General features: G+C 48.0%; 8 protein-coding genes across 8 annotated transcripts; 5 read left to right on the top strand and 3 right to left on the bottom strand.

The window, feature by feature from the left end:
* Positions 1 to 219: 219 nt before the first annotated feature.
* Positions 220 to 2,872, top strand: PADG_05420 (uncharacterized protein; the record flags this gene model as incomplete). Its single annotated transcript, XM_010762432.1, has 3 exons — positions 220 to 350; positions 417 to 2,678; positions 2,749 to 2,872. 3 exons carry the CDS (start codon positions 220 to 222, stop codon positions 2,870 to 2,872), a joined length of 2,517 nt encoding a protein of 838 aa, XP_010760734.1.
* Positions 2,873 to 5,589: 2,717 nt separating this feature from the next.
* PADG_05419 (UDP-glucose 4-epimerase GalE) lies at positions 5,590 to 7,010 on the top strand (the record flags this gene model as incomplete). Its single annotated transcript, XM_010762696.1, has 4 exons — positions 5,590 to 5,618; positions 5,704 to 5,938; positions 6,062 to 6,518; positions 6,607 to 7,010. The coding sequence occupies 4 exons, from the start codon at positions 5,590 to 5,592 to the stop codon at positions 7,008 to 7,010; spliced, it is 1,125 nt and encodes a 374-aa protein (XP_010760998.1).
* A 560-nt stretch (positions 7,011 to 7,570) lies between these two features.
* On the bottom strand, positions 7,571 to 9,127 carry PADG_05418 (uncharacterized protein; the record flags this gene model as incomplete). Its single annotated transcript, XM_010762431.1, has 2 exons — positions 7,571 to 8,884; positions 8,951 to 9,127. The coding sequence occupies 2 exons, from the start codon at positions 9,125 to 9,127 to the stop codon at positions 7,571 to 7,573; spliced, it is 1,491 nt and encodes a 496-aa protein (XP_010760733.1).
* Positions 9,128 to 9,510: 383 nt separating this feature from the next.
* Positions 9,511 to 10,290, top strand: PADG_05417 (uncharacterized protein; the record flags this gene model as incomplete). Its single annotated transcript, XM_010762695.1, has 1 exon — positions 9,511 to 10,290. One exon carries the CDS (start codon positions 9,511 to 9,513, stop codon positions 10,288 to 10,290), a length of 780 nt encoding a protein of 259 aa, XP_010760997.1.
* A 508-nt stretch (positions 10,291 to 10,798) lies between these two features.
* PADG_05416 (uncharacterized protein) lies at positions 10,799 to 12,988 on the bottom strand (the record flags this gene model as incomplete). Its single annotated transcript, XM_010762430.1, has 5 exons — positions 10,799 to 11,782; positions 11,857 to 12,016; positions 12,086 to 12,552; positions 12,616 to 12,818; positions 12,871 to 12,988. The coding sequence occupies 5 exons, from the start codon at positions 12,986 to 12,988 to the stop codon at positions 10,799 to 10,801; spliced, it is 1,932 nt and encodes a 643-aa protein (XP_010760732.1).
* An 867-nt stretch (positions 12,989 to 13,855) lies between these two features.
* PADG_05415 (ATP-dependent RNA helicase SUV3) lies at positions 13,856 to 16,273 on the top strand (the record flags this gene model as incomplete). The annotated part of the gene is made up of 3 exons (XM_010762694.1): positions 13,856 to 14,047; positions 14,114 to 15,231; positions 15,298 to 16,273. The coding sequence occupies 3 exons, from the start codon at positions 13,856 to 13,858 to the stop codon at positions 16,271 to 16,273; spliced, it is 2,286 nt and encodes a 761-aa protein (XP_010760996.1).
* A 988-nt stretch (positions 16,274 to 17,261) lies between these two features.
* PADG_05414 (uncharacterized protein) lies at positions 17,262 to 21,065 on the top strand (the record flags this gene model as incomplete). Its single annotated transcript, XM_010762693.1, has 2 exons — positions 17,262 to 20,759; positions 20,889 to 21,065. 2 exons carry the CDS (start codon positions 17,262 to 17,264, stop codon positions 21,063 to 21,065), a joined length of 3,675 nt encoding a protein of 1,224 aa, XP_010760995.1.
* Positions 21,066 to 22,373: 1,308 nt separating this feature from the next.
* Positions 22,374 to 25,002, bottom strand: PADG_05413 (uncharacterized protein; the record flags this gene model as incomplete). The annotated part of the gene is made up of 3 exons (XM_010762429.1): positions 22,374 to 24,619; positions 24,713 to 24,837; positions 24,905 to 25,002. 3 exons carry the CDS (start codon positions 25,000 to 25,002, stop codon positions 22,374 to 22,376), a joined length of 2,469 nt encoding a protein of 822 aa, XP_010760731.1.
* Positions 25,003 to 25,627: the final 625 nt, after the last annotated feature.

Raw genomic sequence — 25,627 nt, 5'->3', positions numbered from 1 at the left:
ATGGATGTAGGAAGAAGACCGAAGTTGGTGAGGCTCAAGTGAGGCGGAAGGCGGCCAACGCACGGACCAGGTGATTAGCGTTTTGTTGCCAAAAGTCGAAATGGAACCTTCGTAAATCAAACACAACCAACCTTCGTATAGAAATCTTCCAGGCCGACAACAAGAGAGCGACTCACTGCTCTTGATGACCTGGCTTTGATTTCTAACCGTTAAGACAGCATGTCATTCTTTGGCTTTGATACGACTCTGCCAAGGGATCGCCGTTCTGGTCCACAGGCGCGCGGCATTTTCGAGAATCCTGATCCGTTTGCGCAGGTTGCCAGCGCCACCGCGCAGGAAGATGACGATGCGTACATCTCCCCCATCTCCCTTTCTTTAGTTCTGGAAAGCGTGGTTTAACTAATCTTTGCGTGAAGAATTGATTTCGAAGACACGTACGATGGCCTGGGTGACCAGTTGGACGAGGACCAAGATGCTTTTAACGATGATACGTTTGGCGGAGGAGATGACCAGGACAAGCCTGTGGGGAAAGATTTTGATTTCTACGGGAACACCGCTCAAATGACAAATGTCCTCGATGAAGAGCAGATGCTGTATAAGTTGAAACATCCCCCGACTGAGTCGAAGTCGAAATCTCAAGCACCAGCTCTGGCCAAGCCGAAGAGGACTGGTTACGAACTCTACCAGGACCCAGGTTATATTCCGGAGATCCAGGCAAAATCTGCTGTTTGGGGGACAAATGTGGGGCAAAAGGCTAAGGCATACGATGGTGCCCAGACTGTCAAGGCTGCCGCACCTGCGAAGAAGATAATGAGTTTGGAGGAAGTTGAGGCGCAAATGCGAGCACAAAGCAAGAAACCACAAGCAACTGAGCAGGTTTCTGCCCCTCCACCGCATTCGACCGCTCCTCGATTCCCAGGCGCCATTCCACAGGTGACAGTTCCTCTCAGCATGTCTACGATGCCGTCCATGCCTCCACACGAAAGACCAATTGCTCCGCCCGATAGTGTGCCTCCCATATCTCTTCAGGAGTTTCCTCCACTTGATCAACAGCAGCAATATGCTCAGCTAGGGCAGGATGCCCTTGCAGCTCAGGCATTCCAACGCCAGCAAACTGTCCTTCCTATGGTGAACATGGGTCCACACTCTGGAATGCCCCCTCCAGCAATGCATCAACCAAGTCGACCATCCCTTAATGCACCTCTACATCGTTCAATGCGACAAGTCCAGGCTCACCATCCAAAATCACAGCCCCATATGGGTCCTCCTGCTTCATTGCCCCCGGCGTCCGGAATGCCTCCTAATATCCATATGACCGAAGAGCAGAAGCAGGCATATTTAATCGAGGATGCAAAACGAGCCAAGCGGAATCACAAGATATTCCTTCTTTCCAAAGGGAACGGTTTAATGACTCCACAAGATAAGAATTTCATTACCCGTATACAATTACAGCAGCTAGTTGCCGCAACAGGAAACGTGACAGAGCCTGATGGCGAGGCATCACTGGCGGAGGACTTTTATTACCAAGTCTACAGCCAGATCCGTGGGGCTCCAAGGCAACATCCTCGTCAGCCGTTGGGTCACTTTGCACAAACATACCTATTTCAAACCGGAGGGCGATCTGCAGGGGGACTGGGCAGACGTCAATTTTATACTGGAGACAATCATATGCAGCGGATGCAACAGCAGGTTCAGCGGGCGGTGGAAGCAGCAAAACTGAGACCAAAAAACAAGCAACTGATAATTGAAGGGAGCCTTGGTAAAATATCGTTTAGCAATGCCAAAACACCTAAGCCGCTGTTGAACATCACGCGCCCTGACAGCTCTGACGGCCAGAAAGTCTCCAATCACAAAAGAGGGGGACATACAGCACTGAGTGCCAGTGACCGCAAGTCTATATTGAACAATATCGAAAGCGTATATAGCACCCTGATGCAGATGGAAGATTACGAACGGAATATGCCCCTATCTCCAAATGAAAATGATCCTACATCTGTCGAGAAGCATATGGAATGGAGACAACAAATGCATGCCCTCAACAAGAAGCTCTGGTCAGACATGAAGGTACTAGAGCCAATAGTTCCCGGATCGTCTACCCCGCATCCCTTCATCGCGTTCTTGTCCTATCCCAAGGGCAAAAAGGCCATTCCACGTATTTTCCGCCATATCGATCAGGAACAACGTGTCACCATCCTCACCATGATCGTTGTTCATCTTGATTCTTTGGATGTTGTGCATCGAGCACAACTTCGCCCTGGAGAAACTCAGCCACCCTTGGCGGTCCGAGAAGAAATTGACCTGTTTTCACATGCTGTCATGCCCAGTCTCCTTGGGTATGTTAACGAAGCGCCGATTAATATCATCACCGGTCTGCTAGGTGTCGTAATTGGGCAGACCCATGTACAAACAGTGGCGAAGACTAAAGTTGGCCTTGGAGTTTTGACCATGTTGCTCAGCCGCGCGGAATTGGTTAAGGTTTCTGGCGCCGTGGACGATGGGGAATGGAAACCATGGACAGAGTTGTACAACAACTTGTTTGATCGACTCGAGCCCGTATTTGGCGATATTTTCCCCGGATCGATTAATAGTGGCGATGATATGTACATATGGCAGTTCCTCGCTGCTGTAGGTATTGGCGCTAGCCCAGAACAGCAGCAACGGTTGGTGATTGCTGTAAAGTGAGTACCTTTTTAATTTCTTTGAGTAACTATGGCCTCGCATCATTTACTTACTTTGTTTCACCCTCAGGGATCGAGTTATGGAAACCGTTGCTCAGAGCAAAACCCTGCCAGCGGACATGGCTAGTCAACGTCTGGGCAACGTCAACTTGTTCATGCGAGCTATCGGACTTGATGTCGAACTCTTGGGATAAAAAATAATAACAGCTGCGGATACTCACAATCGGAAATTGTTTCCTCGTACTGCTACAGCGATGCTATGCAGTCCCGAAGATTCAAGTTCACAGCCACGCATCCGTTGATGTGTTTTTTAAGCGGTCCCTGACGGATCCTGCCGTGACTCGGCGTCCAAACAACAAATGGAAAGAAATGGTGTGTAAGGAATCACGTGAGCGCATGACGGAGATTGAACAATCTACTTCAACATGAATACGTATGGCTACGATCTTTTCTAGTCCTTATCCTAGGAATTGGACGTTTTCTCCTTCTTCACGTACAGGATATATGGACGAAACCAATAACCTCTGATCGATTTCAACTTGCGCCATAAAGTTTTGATCTAGCTTTGTGGATTGATATTGTCCAACATCATTGATATGAAGAGATACCAGCACATTCTATTTTATGCTTTCCTCGTTGGTTGCTCTTTATTTCTCCATTTTATTATTTCCTTTATTTAATACCTTCTCAAGAAAGAAGCTCTCGTTTTTGACACTTTGCATGTTTAGTTCGTGCTCAGTCATTTTCTTCCTCTCCTTTCAGCTCTAAAATTTTGTTCACGTCCCTTTTTCTTCGACGTTTGTTCCCCCTTACCATTTCCATTTTTCTGACGATGTTGAAATACAAATACCACGCAATGTGACTGTGTGAAAAAGTAAGAAGGACTAGAATTTATTTTGCTAGGTGTTCTGTTGAATGATGCGCTTGACCATGTACATCCTATCCTTTACGAAAGAGAATGAACAAAAAGGTTGATGGACAGATAGCCAATCTCATAGGTTACCATTGCCTTTATATAGGTACATGTTGACTACGTGGTGATTAATGAGGAGTGATTACACCGCCCAGTTATCTGGTCAGTTATGAATTTTGAATAGATTGGGAAATGCAGGAATGAAGCGAGTGGATAAGCGTAACTACGTAGGATTCGAGTAAAACAACCAAGCAACGAAAACTATGATTTTAATTTTAGCAGGGGCATTCGCCAGGTGTAAGGAAAGAAATTTTTTTTTTTTTTTTTTTAAAAAAAAAGCATATGGACACGAATTAACTAGTCTCCTGTATGATGATAAATCTTATTCTGTACTTGGGCTTTCTGTATTCCCATATGGAAGCTTAGAAACTTTGTATGAGGAAATTGACGCGCGAGTATTGTTTGACCGTCCGATTGCTTAGTGTGCCGCGGCAAACTACGATGATCTAACCCCCCAGCACTTGGGTTGCGATAGAGATGGCCAAGTAAAATCACCAGCCGGACGATTAATGACAAGAGTTGGATGGGAATAATGATGTGCTGAGCTCACAGGATTAGAGGCCAAAGAAAGGGGTGGGCGCCATCTATACATATTAAACGGGATAGCTGACTGGAAGGTCAGAAAAAAAAATTAAAAGACTTTTCAAGAGCCAATTCTTTAAATACAAACACCATTTTCCCAGACATGGTTGTGTAGAATCTCACGACAGCGAGAGAGCCCGCGTATCGTAATTCCTCTAACTCTGCGATTTCCCACCATCCGTCGCTCTGAGCATATCAAAGAGCGGAAATCAAGAGGCTGAGAGAAGAACAAGGGCTCAACCAGAGAAGATGGAACGAAACTTTAGTAAAAGAAAGTACAGTTAACTGTACGTATTCACACTTATCCACTTACAACTTGACTATTATGCTACATAACAACATAACATCTCTTCAATCTGAAAAGGAGTCCGTTCATTTACCTTTTTAAAGCAGTTAAGAAACCCAACAAACGTGACCCCACCAACCCTTTTAGTTCTGGAGCAGAACTTTACGACGATGCGCGCATCGCATCGCATCGCATCGAGTGACTGGGAAGTTGGCAAGTAAAATAACGCGTACTTCCACCGTCAACTTCTCCTCCATGCATATCGGCTGGGTTCATTTTGGTCCTTAAAGCTGGAGGATGGATCCCAATGGGTCTTCCAACTGGTGAGCCCCGCCAGCACCTCTCATCGTCTTATGAATGAAGAGACTTGTGGTGGCAATTGCAGTAGTTATGGCTGGGCTAAGTATCCGACGTTTGCGGTCAAACAACGCAGCACCCATGGTTGCATCCGCCTGCGCTCATATTTCTTGTATATCACCAGGAGACTTCTCCAAGCAGTTTGCTGCAATGCTCAGTTTCATAGCAGCACGGGAATACGTAGTTGGAAATTTCAGGGTAGAGATTCCAAGCAACCGAAACCAAGGATTGATTACAAAGTACATATATCCTGAGAGCCACTGTTCCTCCAAGGGCAGTCCTCAAGGTATCCACGGATTGATTGTCTTTGAGGAGCGAAGACAAAGGTTTGGATCGGTTTGATTGAGACCACATAATTTCTCAGCGGGCTTAGGCTTTGAACCCGCCCCGTTGAAGCTCCAGCATCGGTGACGAGTATTAAAATGCGTATGGAGTTAACAACGCGCTGGTTGCGGTGGTTAACTATTTAAAATATTAACTAACCTCTCCTATTTATTAGCGTACAATCTTCGATTTCTATAGTTATACTCCCCGTTCTTATTAACGAAAAGGATACACACCATGAAAGATAACATTTATTATTGCTTAAATACTAATATCTCATATCTCATCCTCATCTTTTTCTCGCTGTTTCTGCTGCTGTCATCAATTCAACATTCTTGGGTCGGGACAACCGCAATTGCATAATCGCAACCGAGGACAGCTTCCAAACCATGACTTTGGGAAGTGTCCTCGTTACCGGGTGAAAATCCTCTCTTTTCTCTCATTCGATAATTCCGTCCCTTCTTCTGTTTCAATTCGCTGACCTGTACGACGTGATAATGCAGTGGAACCGGTTACATTGGCTCCTTCACCGCCTTGGCTCTTCTCGAAGCTGGCTACAAAGTCGTTATCGTAGACAATCTTTATAACTCGTCAGAGGAGGTCATTAATCGCATCGAATTGATCTGTGGCATACGTCCAGAATTTGCTAAGGCGGATGTCACAAAAGAGGCCGATTTTGATCGGGTCTTCGAGCAACATCCCGATATCGACAGCGTCATCCACTTTGCCGCACTCAAAGTATGTATAACAGGATATCAGGATATATATATATACATCAATAGCCTTGTTTAATTAATTCCTCCCACCAACCCATGTCATTACAGATGAAGTTACGGAGCTGATGTTTCTGTTTCTGAATAGGCTGTTGGCGAATCTGGCGAGAAGCCACTCGACTACTACCATGTCAACGTTTGCGGATCGATATGCCTCCTCCGATCCATGAAGCGACATAATGTCACCAACATCGTTTTTTCCAGTTCCGCCACCGTCTACGGCGACGCTACCCGATTCCCAAACATGATACCCATTCCGGAAGAGTGCCCTCTGGGCCCAACAAACCCGTATGGAAACACCAAGGTCGCTGTGGAGACTGCAATCACCGACATGATCAATGCAGAGAGAAACAACGCCATCAAGGCTGGCAAACCAGAGGAAGCAGAGAAGTGGAACGGCGCCTTGTTGAGATACTTTAATCCATCGGGAGCGCATCCAAGCGGCATTATGGGGGAGGACCCGCAGGGTGTCCCGTATAACCTGCTCCCCCTCCTTGCGCAGGTAGCCACAGGAAAGAGAGAGAAACTCCTCGTTTACGGAGACGGTCAGTCTTCTCTTCCCCCCACCACTGGCAGCACTGAACACCCCGCAACCCAATCAACCCAACTAACACACATTTAATTTACCTATAGACTACGCCTCCCACGACGGCACCGCAATCCGCGATTACATCCACATCCTCGACCTAGCCGCCGGCCACCTCCAGGCACTCAACTATCTGCGCGCCAACCACCCAGGCGTGCGCGCCTGGAATCTCGGCACAGGCAAAGGCAGCAGCGTCTTTCACATGGTCAAAGCCTTCAGCGCCGCCGTGGGCCGTGATCTTCCGTACGAAGTCGTCGGTCGCCGTGCGGGTGACGTGCTCGATCTCACTAGCAATCCAAGCCGGGCGAACCGCGAGCTTGGCTGGAAGACAACCAGGACGCTGGAGGAGGCCTGTGAGCATCTGTGGCAGTGGACGAAGAATAATCCGCAGGGCTATAGGCAGCAGCCACCGCAGGAGTTGTTGGAGAAGTTGAAGAGGGGGAATAAATAGAATTTTTTATTTTTTATTTTTTAATTTTCTTTTTCATCCGTGTTATAGAAGCCGGGGTTGGTTCATTTGTTCTGTGTAGGTGTAGAAGGTGGAAAACCATGTGGGACGTGGGGTGTCGTGGATTTTGATACATTTGCGTTTTGGGATGGATATGGGTTGGCCAGGGACAAGAGGTGGTAATGAATGAAATGGAAGGCCGATGGATGTGTGAAGATTTTCCACAAAATAAGCCCTCTTCATCTTGTCAGTACATTCTACGACGTAGCAAAACATAATTAATGTGACGGATGGGCATCTTTCCAACCATGGATTGATGAAAGGGGGCTATCTAGATACCCGCATATCAAAAAACAAAATCGCAATTCTACACAAAGAAAAATTGGTATAAAATGCGAATGCAATATGGTGTAAATAGCACCCTAATCCTTTCCCCTCCCTCCAAAAAAAAAAAAAAAAAAAAAATCCAGGCCGTATGAAATAAATATATGGTTGCTCCGTTGTATCAAAACTCCGTTGCCATTGAACTGCCCCATAACAGCACCAAGTGAACCAACCCCCCTCTATGTCTCTGTTTTCGCCTTTCTGCTCCGCCTTGACCCGGGCTTCTGCTGCCCACTCCCTTGCCTCTGACTTGAGTCAGTATCACCGTCACCGTCACCATTGACTCCAGCAGCAGCAGCAGCAGAAGTAGCAGAAGTAGTAGTAGTAGTAGAAGCAGCAGCATCAGCAGCAGTAGTAGAACCAGCGGCGCTCACTTTCTTCCGTTCCACCTCCCGCTTCTTCTTCTCAAGCGCCCGCCTCACCGCGCCTTCTTTCTCCCTCAGCTCGATCTGCCATGAACTAAACTCCCACAGCTGCTTTCCGACGTGCTCATCCACGACTTCCTTGCGCAGCACATCCCGCTCCCTGCACTCCTTAATCAGCATCCCGCCCGCGATGCCGGCGCCGGCGCCGACTCCGACTCTGCCGATGTTCGCTGCGGGTGCTCCGAATACCGCATCCATGGCCGCCGTCAGGAAGCTCTGCGCTCCTTGCTGGGGGGATTTCAGGACAAGCCACCATATGGGCCATGTGATCAGGTAGATGATGAGGCCGAACAGTGAGCCGGCGGTTAGCCAGCGCCGCGTTCCCGGGGTGCGTGAAAAGCCTGGGTCGACGACGAGAACGCGGGTGTTGCAGGGTTGCTTGTCGGGTCGCTGGAAGGCGGAGAGGTGGGATTGGAAGGATTTGGCAAAGATCATCAGAGCGAGTTTGGACGTTGCGTACATGCTGCTCTGCGCAGCTTCAGTGGTGTGAGCAGTGGTTCTGTTCGAAGAGTTGGAGGGTTTTGTCGTTGAGTTTGAACTCATATTTGTTGCCGGCTTGGATGCAGAAAAAGGTTTGGCTGCAGCGGGGCGCATCGTGCTGTCTTCCAGACGCTTGAAGTCCAATGTCGCACCGATGTAACTCGAGCAGGTGCCGAAGATAACTCTGACATCTCGATCCGGCGGTTGGGCACGTAGTGCGGGACTTAGGATGCTGAGCAAGTGATAGTTGGCAAGGTAGTTGACCTGCCACTCCTCATCTAAGGAGTCTATGGTCGTGCGTGGTTTCGCGCGAGATGGCTTCATGATGTTGGCGCAGAGAATGATCATGTCCAGTCGCCGGGGCGGGGCATTGTCAACCCATTTTGTAGCGAAGGTTCGAACGGAATACAAGGACGAGAGGTCAACTTGTTCGGCATAGACAAGCTGGTTTCCGGTAGAATTCCGGAGATCTTCGACGTAGTCGATGAGGAAGGGGTCAGATGGTGCGTGCTGTGTGAGGAGGATGATTTGGGCGCCCTGGGAAGCTAGCCTCTGCGCAATAGAAGCTCCAATTCCTGATGTTCCACCCTACATCGGAAGCGTCAGACGGTATGTAATGCGGTTGGCTTCAAGAGCAAATGGGATCGGACATACAGTTATCATGACCACTTTCGAGTGCATCCGGCGATCTGAAGTATTTCTCGCGCCTCCAAAGTAGCGTTTCAACAGGGCGACGAGGACAATCCATGGGGAAGTCTTCAATATCGGGACCGCATACGGGATAGTCGAGATACCGTCCACCACTCCGTGAGCCAGGAGAGGGACTGGCATTGTGGGAAAATAGGTCTCCGACTACTTTCGCAGCTCCAATTGAGGGTCGCAGATCGCCATACAGTTTGTATGTTTGATTGATATTTATTTATTTATTTTTCTGATGTTTCTAAACGTCGACGTCGTTTGGTTTTGAGGGGGCGGCAGACGACCTGCAGGTCATAGACAGACCGGTGAAGGTCAGCGTGTAACTAGTTCATCAACTAATATATAAATATCAAGTGTCGCCTACGCCACCAATTTTCGTTGGGCGTTGATCAACATCAACATCTACATCAAACACCCCGAGTCTCAACCAACAACACTCCGCTCTGCTTCTGCGGACAGGGGCAGGGGGATAGGTTGCAAGGAAGCATGATACAGTGTCAGAGGTCTAAACAGCTATGGCATACGACGGCGAGCATGAGTACTTTCTCCCGCTCCTGGACCAACGAGTCTTCGGAGCAGGCATAAAGAGAAAACGAGTCCCTTTCATCCCCTCCAGCGATGTAACTGCCGCCATCAACGCGCCCTCTTCATCAAAAGACATATCCAGCGCCTCTAATACGCTGCTGCAACAACAACAACAACAACAACAACCAAATACCTCCTCAATCGGTGACAGATACCTATCCATCGTCTTCCCCCCGGCACCTGAAACCAGCGGGCTGGAAACACACACAACGTCTACCCCCTCACCTCCATCTACTTCCGCAGCAACCACCCCATCAACAACCTGTGAAATTTGCCAGCTACCCCTCTCCCCCTCCCCATCCGGTCCCGATACAGATACCAGACCCTCCTCCAAACCCCACGAAGCCACCCTCGCCCACCAAGTTTGCCTCCCGCACTCGCATCCCCCTTCCGCCATCGATCGCACCCGTCCCGGCTTCAAATATCTCTCCGCGCGGGGTTGGGATCCTGATTCGCGACTTGGCCTAGGGCCACAGGGCCAAGGTATCTCTGCGCCGCTGAAGCCCAGGGTAAAACATGATACGCTCGGCTTGGGGGTTAAACCTCGCAAGGCTGGTGAGGAGAAGGCTGCGAAGGGAAATGGGAAGAAGGTGGAGAAGATGAATGCGAAGCAGGTGAGGAAGTTAGAGGAGGAACGGAAGAAGAAGGGGGAGAGGTTGCGGGAGATGTTTTATGCGCGGGAGGATGTTGAGAGGTATTTGGGGCATTGATTCGGTTTGTGCTTGCGGTGGATGAGGTGGTGGGTGGTTTGACGCAGTTTACTTTCCAGGCGTTTTTGTGCATACTTGTGACTTGCTATATTACATTGATACACCATTTGCCTTAGGTTTTTTGGGTTATTTAATTTGCCTGTGTATGGCGTTGAAGGAGGTATGTGACGGAACCAGGATCATCTAGATAGACACCACAAGGGTAATGTTACACGCAAAACGGTCAAGGCAATAAATTTTCAAAGTATTTTATATCTATATATGCTACATGGAAACGGAAATTGATAAAAAAAAAAAGATATAACTAAACGCCACATGATCTGTCATGCAAGTTGTACGCTGAATGAAAACTTATGGGGGAGATACGAATGGATAAAATTTGTCGATACTTGCCAGACTAACAAGTAATCGAGGTATCAAAGTGGGAAAGTGGGAACCCTTGGGACATATGAAGGAATAGGAGACGGACGACGGAAAAGAACCCAATAAATATCATCATCGAATCGAATCATTTGAAGAAATTGCGTTTCTTCTTCTCCTTGTCTTTCTCCTTGTCTTTGTCCTTCTCCTTTTTAACTAATTTACCGCCATGCGCTAATGGCGATGGGGAAGGGTGGTGGTGACTCGGCTGAACAACAGAGCCATTGGGTGATTTCCGCGCAGCATCACGGGAGCTAATAGTCATCGACGCCAAACCTGCTGTAGGAGGAGCTGGAGGTACCAATGATTGCGGGGGGGGTGGCTTCTCGAAAAGATGTGCAGGGGCCTTTGGTTGAGGGCGGTCAGCAGGGAGATCCAACCGCCGCTTGTCGACGCTGAGGTCCCCAAGTTGACGTAGGAAGAGTTTCGGGGTGAGCATATGTGACGTGGCCAGGTATATATCTTTGGACGAGGTTTTGGATATTTCATAGCACGAACGGGCCTCAGAGAAAGTCGCTCCACCGGCCATGAAAAGGATGACTCTCTGGCGGGGCTCTGCTGCAGATGGACGGGTTCGGGCCCAGGTTGGTTTTGCGCTTCGAAGAGATGCCTGTGAGACATTCTCTTGGCCTAGGGTACCGTCTGGGTCGAGATGGGGTCGAGTATACGGGAATATTGTGGGATCCAGGGTGCCTTTGTTCTGTTCTTCTAGCAACAGTTTTAGGTTAGGCTCGAATCGGGAAAGGCTTGTGTCGTCTTCTGATACTTGAGGGGGTGGCTTCCGTGGAAACAAAGGTTCGCGTTTCGACTTCGAGTCTTTGAGAGGCTTTTCTACTCTTGCGCCCAATAGATCGAGGTTGTATATGACTTCACCGTCTTGAGGGGGAAGCTGGGAGTGAGCAAGGAGCTTTTTGATATCTCCAGCAAGAAGCCCATCTCTGTAGAGGAGGTAGAGTAGAATTAGCCTCAGACGTTCAGGCGGCCCAATGCAGTCTTCATCTAATTGTCGAACCAGTTGATCTGCCAGGTTCTTTGGCTTTCGGTAGTTTTCGTCCAGGCCGGTGGAGAGCGACTGCCACCAGTTAGCTTGAGAACCATAACCATAATATTAAACATTTCAGATATGAACGGGATGAAGTTACGTACCTGCTCGACCGAAGCAACCTCTACCAATTTCAGCTCCTGAAACAATCTCATGCATTCTTGGGCCATATTAAGATGTAGAGTGTAGGAGTTTTTCCCTTCTTGGAATTCTGTCAATCCAGCAAGCATGTCCTTAATAGTATTCACGTTTGCAGTGGCGCCCCTTCGAGTTTATGTTCATGTGAGCAAGAGAACTTCAGCAAATACAAGAAGTTAGAGGTTGCGAGCTCACCTGTCGCTGAATTGGGGGTTGTCTGCTCGAAACTTATTGAAATCTTCAACCAGCTTCCCAAGTAAATCCTTCATGTGTAAATGTCGGCTGTCAACCCATATTCTATCATTCTCACTTATATCCATTTCCTTGACCTCCTGGTTTGGATAGCCTTCGTTTAACGTAGTCTTGTAGGTTATCTTATCCCCCTCTTTTATAGGTAAGAGGTCATGAGCCATGGCTTGATAAGTAAATTCATGAACTAAAGGAGAGTAAATATCCATGGTCCGATCCAAAATATAAAGTATTCCTCTCGGTCGCTGTGAGGGTGGCGGGTAATCTTGACATTGTTTGGCATACTCATCTAGTTCGTCTTGGACAAATCGAGCCAGGTGAGAGCAAAGAACACTCGCTTCGTGGGTTGGATTCTTCGGACGGTAATATCGGATTATCGGGTACTCGCCAAGCGACACGCATATCGATACAATCTAGAGGGCTCAAAACATTAGCGATAGCCCTCGATAGTCTTCCCCAAGCTGCAGCTAACTAACCCTTTGCGCCAAGTCATTGAGATGACCTCTTATCAAGTTGTTACAGGAGGGGTGGAAGAGCACCGGAAAGCTCCAGGGGTCCCTGAATATAGCAACATGGGCTTCTCTCGGGAAGAAATTGATATTCATCACACGGAAATCCGCAATTTGATCACGCGCGACATTTGATCTTTCTATCCTGCTCCGTAGCTGAGGGTCGAGATCTGTTCCCCTGTTAGAACATAATCTGTAATCGCCGAATTGCGGTAGGCTGACTTGATATCCAAACCAAAAAAGATTTCCTATAGCGCCGGCGCTCGAAATCTGCCATGACACAATCCACAATATGGGGCAACGGCGACAGTATATAAACGGCATCGATATCCTTATTCATCGGCCGACGATGTTCGATCTGTTCGATGTCTTTTACCTCTCAGCGCAAGCCCTAGAAACAGCTAGTCCGGATTGCCTTACTCGTAACATTCTGGTTCAAAATATCGTCTTCCTTGACCGCATTATCGATGAGCTTCTTGCTCCCTTCATCTACCACAAGAACTTTCCACTACAGACAAAAAAACCCGGGTCAATGAATCTCTCGTAGCGAGGTAAGCGGGGGATCTCACGTCTTTGCCACCAGCATAGCGGATGGTGTCCAGAATAACTAAAAGGAAGAAAACATGTTATATACCACCTCTAAAAAGGTATCCAGATAAGATTATAGCTGCTTGCCTTTGCGCTGAATCTCTATCAACGAGGAATCCATTTTGCCTAGAGTTAGGCACGGAGCATGGAGATCGTTGGGCCGCTGAAATTGGCTCCAGACAACGGGGGAAACTGATTTTCACAAAGATCTGGGGTCGCAAAAATTGACGATGAGTGCTCCGTACACACACGAGAACAAAAAACGATGTTTGGGGGCGGGGTGGGTTGGGTGCAACAGCAGAGTGTTAACAGTGGGCTAGGAGAGACGTCACGCTCTCTCTCTCGGGGCGGGCTCGGGGTTGGACAATAGCTTGGGTCTGGGTGTTTTGGGCGCTGTCTCATTCTGCCCCACCAACCCGAGTCGCAGCTTGAGTTGGCTGCTGCGGGCCGGAGCACCTGATTTTCCATTCCGCAGATTTTTTTTTGTGCTGAATCATAGGCTGATAGTTTACTGTTCTGGCCTGCAACAACAACAACAACAACAACGCTTCATCCGGACTGATACCTTCCGGCTAGCTCGAGTACTGCCTTTGGGCTGTACTGTTTTCATATCTCAAGCATGCGAGTGTGGTGGGCGCCTCAGGGCCGATGCCTCTTTTGTGCCTTCCGACATTTGGCTCCGCCCCTAAGCCAGAGCTTCAGCACAAGTTCCCCATGGCAAAGATCAAAGAGCAAGAAGAAAAAGGAACTGCAAGCCAAATGGGCGAAGTCCAAGAAATCTGAAGGTTCTGGTTCTACGGAGTTACATACAGTACGAACATCCTCCCTGTGACGTCCCCCGTTATTTGAATGTGTAAGCTCATATCCAGTGTTGTAGAGGGAAACCAAACCCTTTCCACATATTCGGTCACGGAATTCAAGGCGCTCAGCGACAGCAAAACATGGGGACTTGGCGTCGGTGGTGTTGACAGCTGTATCTGCAGTACGGATTTCATTCGAACGCCAGGGGCAGGTCCCAGATCGCTGGCCCAAGTTTGTGGATTTCGTAACGCGGGCTGTCAAAGGAGAAAATCTCTCTCATTCCAACCTAGAAGATGCGGAGGCTCTCAATCTTAAGTCAAGACTTGAACGCACCTTTATCGACTCTGGACCAGCCGAATTGACCAAAACATTGAAACGAGAATTCAAAATCTACAACTACGATGTTAATTTCTCCTCAACCCTCAGGGAGCAGAGAGCGCTGGCCGATCTTCGCAATGCTACCGAATGGTACCCTGCTGCTCGAAGCCTATATCGCACAATCCATCTTCACGTTGGACCCACCAATTCTGGAAAAACTTACCATGCCCTAAAACGACTCGAAGCTGCGAAGACTGGATTCTACGCAGGCCCCCTACGGCTTCTGGCTCACGAAGTCTATACTCGCCTTAATGCAAAGGGCATCACATGCGGCCTTGTAACTGGTGATGAGGTTAAAATCTCAGAAGGTCAGATACCGGGAATTTATAGCAATACAGTCGAGATGGTTCCTCTTGGCCAAGACGTCGACGTTGGGGTCATAGATGAGATCCAAATGATCGCGGACCCTTTTAGAGGTTGGGCCTGGACCCGGGCATTATTAGGCGCTCGTGCCCATGAACTCCATCTTTGCGGCGAAGAGAGGGTTGTACCGTTAATTCGTGATTTAGCAGGGCTGATGGGGGATAGGCTCGAAATTCATCACTATGAGCGGCTTAACCCACTCAAAGCCATGAACAAAAGTCTGAAAGGAAATTTGGCAAATCTCCAAAAGGGAGACTGCGTCGTTGCATTTTCTCGTGTCGGTATCCATGGTCTGAAGCAAGATATCGAAAAAGCAACAGGTCGTCGAGCTGCCATTGTCTATGGTAGTTTGCCCGCGGAAATTCGGTCGCAACAAGCAGACTTGTTTAACGATCCCAATAACGACTATGACTTTCTGGTGGCCAGCGATGCGATTGGCATGGGCCTCAACTTGTACGTCATCTTTTTTTCCCCCTATGATGCCGTTTCCTCATGGTTATTTCTAACTCTCTCTCACAGAAGCTGCAAGCGCATTATTTTCGAATCCGTGGTGAGAAGGCTACCAACCGGGTTAACGCGACTTTCGGTTTCTCAAATCAAACAAATTGGAGGACGTGCTGGTCGGTATCGCCCAGCTTCAAATGTTACCGAAACAGACAGTTCTATTCCAGGCAAAGATGCGGAAACCAATGTCGGATTTGTAACCTCGCTCGAAGATGTAGATCTTTCCTACATTCGGAAGGCATTGAGCGCTGAACCAGAGCCCATTCTTTCCGCTGGTTTATTACCACCCGATTATGTTATCAAGCGATTTGTGGAACATTTTCCGGCCAACACACCCTTTTCCTATGTTCTGCAGCGCTTGCACAACATAGCGCTAGTAGATCCCAACTTCTTCATTGCTGATAATCAGGGCCGTGCTCAGATAGCAGAGGCTATCGACGGTATCAAAGGTTTAGGCATAGATGATAAGATGGTGTTCCTCTCAGCACCAGCTCATATGCGAGATCACCAAATGAGTACTATATTCAGGGAATTTGTACGTTGCGTTGCTGAAAATAGGAGTGGCGATATTCTCGACATCGGTGACCTACCCCTTGACATCCTCGATAAACCAGTCTCAGGCGACAAGACGTACCTCGCCACGCTCGAAACGCTCCATCGATCACTTGTCCTCTACCTCTGGCTGAGTTACAGATGCGGAGGCGTTTTCACCAACCGGGCACTTGCTACCCACGTCAAATCGTTAACGGAAATCAAAATGGACAGGGCGTTGACTGAATTCTCAGCGAATCGACACCTGCGGAAAGCCACTTCCCTTAGGAGGCAATACGCTTTGCGTAAACAGACAGAACTGCGGGAGAAAGCCTTCGCTGCTGAATCCGAAGGTATTGATATCAACGATATCGACCTCGAGAATATTCCAGAAGCAGAGGAGTGGGATGATATGCCTGAGCAGAAAGAATCATTAAAAGCTTCCTCTTCAATGACATAGATGAGGGAGTCTGATTCCTAGATGAAAGTCACTGTATTGCTGTGGCACTTGGCCCGCCGGTGGTGTCAGCGATCACCAGTACATTGACCCCCGAATAGTGGGAATCCTTCTGTTTAATTTCAGGAAACCTTTCACCGCCCGCATACAGCGTTGTTGTTCATTGCGGGAGAAAATGCAGCATAATGGAAATCCAGAATGCCGTCACTCCATGATCCTGGGGCCAAAGTGAATGCCAATACATGTCAGTCAGGACAAGAAAAGGAACCTTCATTCTTCCCCTAACTGTGTATTCTCATCCTCATTGTCTATTTGGCCGACTAAGTCCCTCCTTTTTGAATAGACTCTATCTAACTATACCATACCCACTCTCATCTCATGACGTGAATGGTTTTCAGTTTCAGGATTTCAACAAACTTGGGCTGTTTTCTAGGCATATTCCCACCTCCAACTGATGTTTATGACTCCCCTGACTGAGCTACGAGCCAAACCATTGTTTGTAGATCTATATCTGTACACTCCGTTTTATGTTATTTCTCTCCTCTCTGCAGGTGTGAATAAACTTGAGAGACAGACATCCTCTTTTCGCTGTTGTATCAATATATACCCGTATATTATTAACTTTTATAAATTTTTCGATCTATCCCTAACCCATTTCATTTCATCATTAACATGAGAGGTGAATATTATGAAATAAATGGAGGAAATTCTTCCCGGGCGCAGGCACCCAGCAGAGCCTTTTGATATGAACTATACTCTAGAACTCAAAATAGTCAAGTCATTATGTAGTAGTCGCAAACAAATCTTGGCGGTAGTTAGTGGCAATAAAATTAGGTAGTGTCGGACTTCGCAATAACGATGTTCCGGAATAACGGAGAATATCTCATTCGACAAACGTCAGCATCAAAGGATCCAAGGTATTTCCAACAGTCTTCTTTTGTGCCTTTCTTCATTTCTACAAAAGCTCCATTTCGCTCCTCCTTGCGCCGGCATGGATGATCTTGAGTCGTTGGAGCTCTTTTCCCTCGTATCCAAAGTAACAACTGAGCTCCAAAACCATCTCGGAGTGAACGACAAAACACTCGCCGAATTCGTGATCGACCAGCATTTAAAATGCAACTCCTTTGCAAAGTTCAAGAGTGCTCTCGATGATATAGGCGCGGAATTTCCTCAGAGTTTGATTGAGAGTATAGATCGCCTGGTACTGACGTTACACCCGAAGTTCAAGGATAAGCAGAAGGAGTCCTCAAAGGCCGCCCAGCAGAATGGCGACGATGAAGTCTTGGACGGGATTGAAAGGAAAGCGCGCGTTTTTAAAGGTCTAGCGGTGCCGGACAAGGTGCCACAATGGGGGGACGATGATGCAAGGGCGGAACCTACGTCGACGGACGATGCGAATGCGGGAGCTATGGATGATACCTTTGCGATGTTGGAGGGTTTAGCGGGAAAGGCAAGGGAACGAAAGAGCACGACGAAGAATAGGAAAAGAAGTAGAAGCCCGGATGGTGATGAATATGACGGCAGAAGACCACGAAAGGACAGATATCGATCTAGATCAAGGTCGCGGAGCGCAGAAAGATCACACCGAAGACGTGATAACCTGGACGAGTTCGGCAGATCCGTCCCAAAACACAGGGGCAGAGATGACAAGTACAACAATGGCTATAGTGGAAGAAAGAGGCGGAGTGATCGCGATGATGAAGAATTCTTCAGAAGGCCTCCGACGCCTGAGCTTGACGATCAGCCAATACTTTTCAAAATTTACGACGGGAGGGTTACGGGGTTAAAAGACTTTGGAGCATTTGTGAACCTTCAGGGCGTCAGGGGGAAGGTTGATGGGCTAGTTCACGTCTCCGCGATGCAAGACGGTGCACGAGTCAACCATCCCTCGGACCTTGTCTCGAAGGGCCAACCGGTGAAAGTTAAAGTCATCTCTATACAAGGCAGTCGAATAGGTTTATCTATGAAGGAAGTTGATCAAGTTACTGGCCGTGATCTCGTTCCCCAAAAGCGAATTGCTTCCGGTGCAAATATGGAACGACTTAATGGGACTGGCGCAGATGACCGCTACGGGAATCTGAGTTCCTCAGTTCCCGTCATTGAAGGTGATGATGGCAAGCCCATGAAAAACCGAAAACGCTTAAATTCTCCTGAAAGATGGGAAATCAAGCAACTCATTGCATCGGGTGCTGTATCTGCTGCTGATTATCCGGATATCGATGAAGAATATCATGCTACTTTGAACGGGGAAGGAGAGTTTGAGGAGGAGGAGGATGTGGATATTGAAGTCAGAGATGAAGAGCCTCCGTTCTTGGCTGGTCAAACAAAACAATCTCTTGAACTCTCTCCTATTCGTGTTGTTAAGGCTCCAGACGGCTCACTGAATCGTGCTGCAATGGCTGGAACAAATTTGGCAAAGGAAAGAAGAGAGTTACGACAGCAAGAGGCTCAAGATAGGGCTGCTGAGCAGGCTGCAAAAGTGGATCTCAACGCCCAATGGCAAGACCCCATGGTCGCGCCTGAACAGAGGAAATTTGCTGCTGACTTGCGAAATGCGCAAGTAACGAAAACAACCGATTCTATGCCTGAATGGAAACGGGTGACCCAGAGCAAGGACCAGTCATTCGGGAAAAGGACAAATATGACAATGAAGCAGCAACGTGAAAGTCTTCCTGTTTTTAAATTCCGCAAACAGTTACTGGAAGCTGTTCGGGAAAACCAACTTCTCATCGTTGTCGGAGACACAGGTTCCGGTAAAACTACCCAGCTAACACAGTATCTTGCTGAAGGCGGGTTTGCAAATGACGGGATCATTGGTTGTACCCAACCCCGACGTGTGGCTGCTGTCTCTGTAGCAAAACGTGTGTCTGAAGAAGTTGGCTGTCGTTTAGGTGCAGAAGTCGGTTACACCATTCGATTTGAAGACTGTACTAGTCCTGAAACGAAGATCAAATACATGACGGACGGTATCCTTCAGAGAGAAATTCTTCTTGATCCAGACTTGAAAAAATATTCAGTTATCATGCTTGATGAGGCTCACGAACGGACCATCAGTACTGACGTATTGTTTGGCCTTCTCAAAAAGACGCTTAAACGGCGACATGATCTTAAGGTCATCGTTACCTCAGCCACTCTAGATGCCGATAGATTCTCGGAATATTTCAACATGTGCCCCATCTTCTCAATTCCTGGACGAACATACCCTGTGGAAATAATGTACTCGAGAGAACCAGAATCCGATTATTTGGATGCAGCGTTAGTCACAGTGATGCAGATACATTTAACGGAACCAGCTGGGGATATTCTATTGTTCTTGACTGGTCAAGAAGAAATCGATACCGCCTGCGAGATTCTGTATGAACGAATGAAAGCGCTTGGACCCAGTGTCCCTGAGCTAATCATTTTGCCCGTCTATTCTGCTCTGCCCAGTGAGATGCAAAGTAGGATTTTTGACCCTGCTCCCCCGGGAAGCCGAAAGGTTGTTATCGCTACGAACATTGCAGAAACGTCAATTACAATTGATCAAATCTACTACGTAGTCGACCCGGGATTTGTTAAACAAAATGCCTATGATCCAAAACTTGGGATGGATTCACTTGTGGTTACGCCCATATCACAAGCACAGGCCAAGCAGCGTTCGGGACGTGCAGGAAGAACGGGCCCAGGTAAATGCTTCCGTCTTTACACTGAAGCCGCCTACCAATCAGAAATGCTTCCAACCACTATCCCCGAAATCCAACGCCAGAATCTCTCTCATACAATCCTCATGCTAAAAGCTATGGGCATCAACGACCTTCTCCACTTTGATTTCATGGACCCACCCCCAACAAACACCATGCTTACAGCACTTGAGGAGCTCTATGCCCTCTCTGCCCTAGACGATGAAGGTCTCCTGACTCGACTGGGACGAAAAATGGCCGATTTCCCCATGGAACCGGCTTTAGCAAAAGTCCTAATCGCCTCTGTTGACATGGGCTGTTCTGATGAAATGCTTAGCATCGTCGCCATGCTTTCAGTCCAAAGTGTATTCTATCGACCCAAGGAAAAGCAGCAACAAGCAGATCAAAAGAAGGCCAAATTCCACGACCCGCACGGCGACCACCTCACACTCTTAAACGTCTATAACGCTTGGAAAAATTCACGCTTCAGCAACCCCTGGTGTTTTGAGAACTTCATACAGGCACGCCAGATGCGGCGGGCACAGGATGTGCGTGAGCAGTTGGTAACTATCATGGAGCGCTACAAACATAAAATCGTTTCTTGCGGACGTAACACAACCAAGATTCGACAGGCGTTGTGCTCAGGATTCTTCAGGAATGCCGCACGCAAGGATCCGCAAGAAGGGTATAAAACGTTGATCGAAGGAACACCTGTTTACATGCACCCCAGCTCTGCGCTATTTGGGAAGGCAGCGGAGCACGTTATATTCCATACTCTGGTTCTTACGACAAAAGAATACATGCATTGCACTACAAGCATTGAACCAAAAGTATGTATATTTTACACCCACCCTCACCCATCTCCATTTCCTCCCTAGGTATCTCTTCTGTAAAAAGACAGTATGGAAAGAAAAGCGCTTAAATCGGACACATATTCTAACCTTTTTCTTCCCAAATAGTGGCTCGTCGAAGCAGCTCCAACATTCTTCAAAGTCGCTCCAACTGACCGGCTCTCAAAACGAAAGAAGGCAGAGCGGATCCAACCCCTCCACAACCGATTTGCAGGCGACGACGACTGGCGATTATCATCGCAACGACGACAAGGCAGAGGTGGTGGAGGCGGAACTTGGGGATGATTTTTTTTCCCTTCTTTTTCTTTCCCAATACCTTTTTCCTTCACTCTAATTTTTCTGTTCCTTTGTCCATTTTACACCCTGTATTTTCAGCATGCATGTATTGTATACGCACTTTTTACGGAGTTCACTCAGGAGAAAAGGACGGTTTGGTGGTTGGGTCTTCGTGGGTGACGAATTGATTTAATATGTATATATTTCTTGAAGACTTTGCTTCTTGGACTACCAGAAAGGGGACAGTGATGAAGCGGTTGACGAAGCTGACTGGCCTCGTTAGATTTTCAAATTGTTTTCACAAGGAGTAGGAGAATTATTGATTGAATATTGATGAATGTATGGGTTGCCTGTATTTAATTGTGCATAATCTAGGCAATCCAGACGTTTGAATGGTTTATATACTCCATACAAGTCAAAATAATCGGATTATATAGTGAGTGAAATACTCATTATATTGAACAAGAATATGAATGTACGGATAATACCTTCAAATTCCTCACAATCAGGGCTCAGGGGTCTGTCGAGTCGAACGATTCGCGCTCTGGGTTCTATCGTCTCAAGAATGCGCCAAGTACCAGGTTAAAACCCCGGCTCAGCGCCGAAACATCCTTCTTGAAGGGAGCAGGTAGGACTTGGATAGGAAGTTTTTCCCCCGATGCGATTAACTTCGTTTTTTGTGTTTGACAAATTTTGTTTTTTTTACACGATTTCTCTTTCGGCTGAGAGGACGATATTGATGTGTTTACCTTATATGTGTCCAAACCAAGACTCAAATTTGAAGATGCAAAGCTCAAACCCAATAAGGAACAAAAATATATTTGTCAAACTACCTAACCCACCCATATCGCAACCTAACCATTGCATATAAAAGTATGTCAAGTTAAGAAAAAGAGAGGGCATGAGAAAGCAAGTAAAGACAATCAGCAACCCGTAGACAAAAGGCCTAAGACCTAAGAGGCAGGAGAGAAAGAGGTAAGCTCGACAAAAAATAAGAACGTAAAGGAGAAGAATGATAAAGCGGCTGAGTCAACTGTAATCGAAGTCCCATCATCCCAGAGTCCAAGAAGTAGTTTGAAAAAAAGAGAAAACACAACGAATAGACACAAAAACAACCACGGTCACGAAGTAGGTTAGGTAGAAATTGATAAATATTTACTCATTAAGAAGCTGACCGAGAAAGCTTGTTTTAATTCCCAGAGTCCGGAAAAAAAAAAGATATATGCATGTATCTCTCCATTTTAGCCCTCGACCTATAATGCAGGTCTTTGGTTCAATCTGAGGGCGATTTCCGCCACATCTGTCGCAAGGAGAGTTTTAGCGGTATGGACCAGGTCCCATCATACCCCCTCCGTTTCTTGCAGCCATGTTTCCATCAACGCTTGGCGGTCCGAACATGTCAAAAGACTGCCTTGAAGAGGGCTGAGGTGGCCCTTGAGGAGGGATGCCGCTATACTGAGCTACGTTTCCATGATGAGGCATATTCATCATCCCATCTGGATTGTGAGGCATTGGTGGAAACGCGGGTGGCGGTGGCGCATTCATGTTCATGTAGCCTGGAGGAGGTATCATGCCAGGAGGAGGTGCAAATGGAGCCGGTCCTCCAGCCATGGCATTTCGTTGATAAGCTTGACGATCATTAGGAGGAGGTATTCCAGCATGGACGGGCATGGGCGGTCCGGCCGGGAAGTTTGGATTCGCATTTCGGTTTAGGAGTTGAAAAAGTCCCGGGGGTAACAAGGACTGGTTGGGGCCAGGTGGCTGAGGCTGTTGATTGGGCCATCCAGGAGGTTGAACTTGCTCGAATCCCGGTGGTCGCTGAAGTGCCATTGGAGGTTGTCCGTGAACTGGTGGGCGAACCCCAGAAGGATTATTTGGAGTCTGGTTCGCCTGCGATGGAGGGAACCCCATATCGTCGAAATAACTCACAGGCTGGCCATTAGCTGCTCTGCGGCGAAGCTGCTCTCTTGGATCCTGAGATTCCGTCCTCCGTATATTAGCAATTGCGGGGTCATCGAGGAACACTGGGGTTTTCTGTTTCTCCAATGCTTGAGCCCGAGCATGCATATCATGCACATTCACCGCTCCAGGAGATTGGAGTGCAGCAAGGGGAGGCTGAGGATTTCCTTGGGGATTTGAAGGGGATATTTTAGACTGTTGCATCAGGCGAAGGAGAAATTCCGTGTCACGACTTTGCCCAGATTGTTCTTTTGCGGGTTTCTGTACAAAGAGAGCCTCTAAACCCGGCGGGGGTCGCTCCCGAGGGGAGCTCATCGGTGCATACTCCTGACGGCTGAAAGACTCTCGAACAGGAGATGATACAGTGGTTGAGGATTTCATATAATCATGTTGTGTCGGCGGCACCTGTACAGGAGGCTGACGCAATGAAACGTCCGCCTGAGGTGTCGATTTCCTGGACTTGTTTCCCCCGAGCATTTGCAAAATCCGCTGGAATCCTTCCTGATCTGCATCCGTGGAAGCTGGTCGGGCAGGATCCGTATGGATAATGGTCTGAGGCTCCGGTTCTCGATTTGCAGTATCTCCAGGTGAATTGAAAATACCCGCGAACCTAGAAGCTTTGGCTCCTTTGATAAGAAGCGTCGCCTTTTTGGCGTTTGTATCTGCGAGATTCTCGGAGTCATGCTCACGAGATTGTTTGTTCTCGCTCCATAGTCCAAAAAACTTATCCAAACCGGAATCGGTGGGGGAGGGATCTAGCGTGCCAAATATTTCACCATCAAGCCGCCGCTTGGGTGGTTCTTTTGGCTTGGATTCAGAGCTCATTGGTTCTGGAGCTATCTCTTTCTTTTCCTCTTGGGGTGTCGGAGCGGAGCCTGCTTTCATACGCTCCTTCCAGCGCTGGAAATCTGCCTGAGTGTGCTTTTCTTTGGCCCCGTCTCGGTCCGATGAATCCAGCCATTCTGGCTCCTGTTCGTGCTTCACAAGCCTATTCCAGTCTCTATCTCCACCATGAGCACCGCGACGCCATTCGCGATGTCTTGCGGGAGTTTTTTCCTCCTCACCATCGACAGCGTCTTGTGTTTCGCCATCTCTGAACCAATTATCGTGTTTGGCCCTGCCTTGTCCGTCCCTTCGAGGAGGATATCTTCCCTGGTCTTTGTCTCTAGGAGCACGTTCATGACCGCCTTCTTGGTTATCCCGGTTATCCCGGTTATCCCGATGATCCCGATGATCCCGGTGATCTCGGTGATCTCGGTGATCCCGCGTCTCCCACCGATCCGAATCTCCGTTTCGTTTCGGTCTTCTATCCGATTCTTCGGGGCCAAATGTGCGACGTGGTCTTCCGCCAGACCAGTCTTCCCTATCATCTCGACCGGTGCGGCGGCCGTTGGCTAGGGGTTGTTTCGTGTCTCTTCTGTCACTATCTCGATCTCCAGGATCTCTATCTTTGAAAAATTTGTCACGGAAATTGTAGCGATCATGTTTTTGGTCATCCGCATCATTAATTTTCGAAGAGGATCGATCGGTGGCATCGATCGACTTGCCAAATGAGCGGGATGCAGACGCAAATGAAGTTCTAGGAGGTCCTAAAACGATTTCATCTAATAGAACGCGGAAGACAACATGTTAGCAGAGCTGTTTTGGATTGAATTTAAGCCTACTTACTACTCTGTTGAAGGTGGACTAATTCATACCTGTGGAGACACGTGAAATATGACGACTTTCAAAAAAGCTTGATCTCCGATTTGGAGGATCTTGTTGAGTAGGTTGATCCCGGCTATTGGGATTTTTCTTCTGTATGGGGGGGTCTGGGGGTGGTCTTCGAGGTAAAGAAACAATTACATTAGCAAATCGGAGGTAGGACTACACTAAGAACGTAGACATACCCCATCCATTCTTCTATAGGCGGTAAGTTATCGGGTTTAACAACCAAGGGCGAATCGCGTAGCCGCAATAGCTCCGAAGGTTGATACCGTCGGGCCATCAGGAGGAGGAAGGGTTGTGGGTTAGAGATAGAGAAATGCTTCTCATGAGCCCGGAGAAGGAGGGAGGGGGGGGGGGGGGGGGGGAAGGGTTTGAGGCGGATGGGAGCAGGGGAGGCCCAAAAAAAAAGGGGGCTTGGGAAAACTATGGGGGTTTCTACATGCAATAATCCGTAGAGAGAGGTATATCGCGATAGAATGTAGTGGAGCGGTGGATGAGGTATGGGTGCAGAGGAGAGGAGGAGAGGAGGAGAGGTCGGAGAGAGGTGCAGAAGCACTAGTCAACGATGAGCAGGACGCCCCAAAACGGGTGTTGATAGCTTGCAAATAGGAAGTTGGATCGAGTACTAAGAATTGTGGGGTACGTAGCAGCTGGAGTCTGTGGAATGTCGTGTCTGTGTGAGTGGTGTGTAGAGGTATGTTTTTGATGTGAGGTTGTGGACTGGCAAAAAACGCTCTGTAGTTTTTGAGGTTTGAGAATTTTTTGGATTGCCCAAAAGAGGCAAGTCCGGCACTACCTACGTTTGTGTCTGGCGGGCGGAAATATTAAGTGAGAAGTCAACACAACGGGAGACAGATAGAGATAAATATTAATTCCAGCAAAGCCCCCAAATTATCTATTGCGCC

This window comes from Paracoccidioides brasiliensis (genome assembly GCF_000150735.1).
Source record: "Paracoccidioides brasiliensis Pb18 unplaced genomic scaffold supercont2.6, whole genome shotgun sequence".
Lineage (NCBI taxonomy): Eukaryota > Fungi > Ascomycota > Eurotiomycetes > Onygenales > Ajellomycetaceae > Paracoccidioides > Paracoccidioides brasiliensis.
Note: the sequence above shows the minus strand (reverse complement) of the source record. Positions and strands in the feature narration are given on the sequence as shown.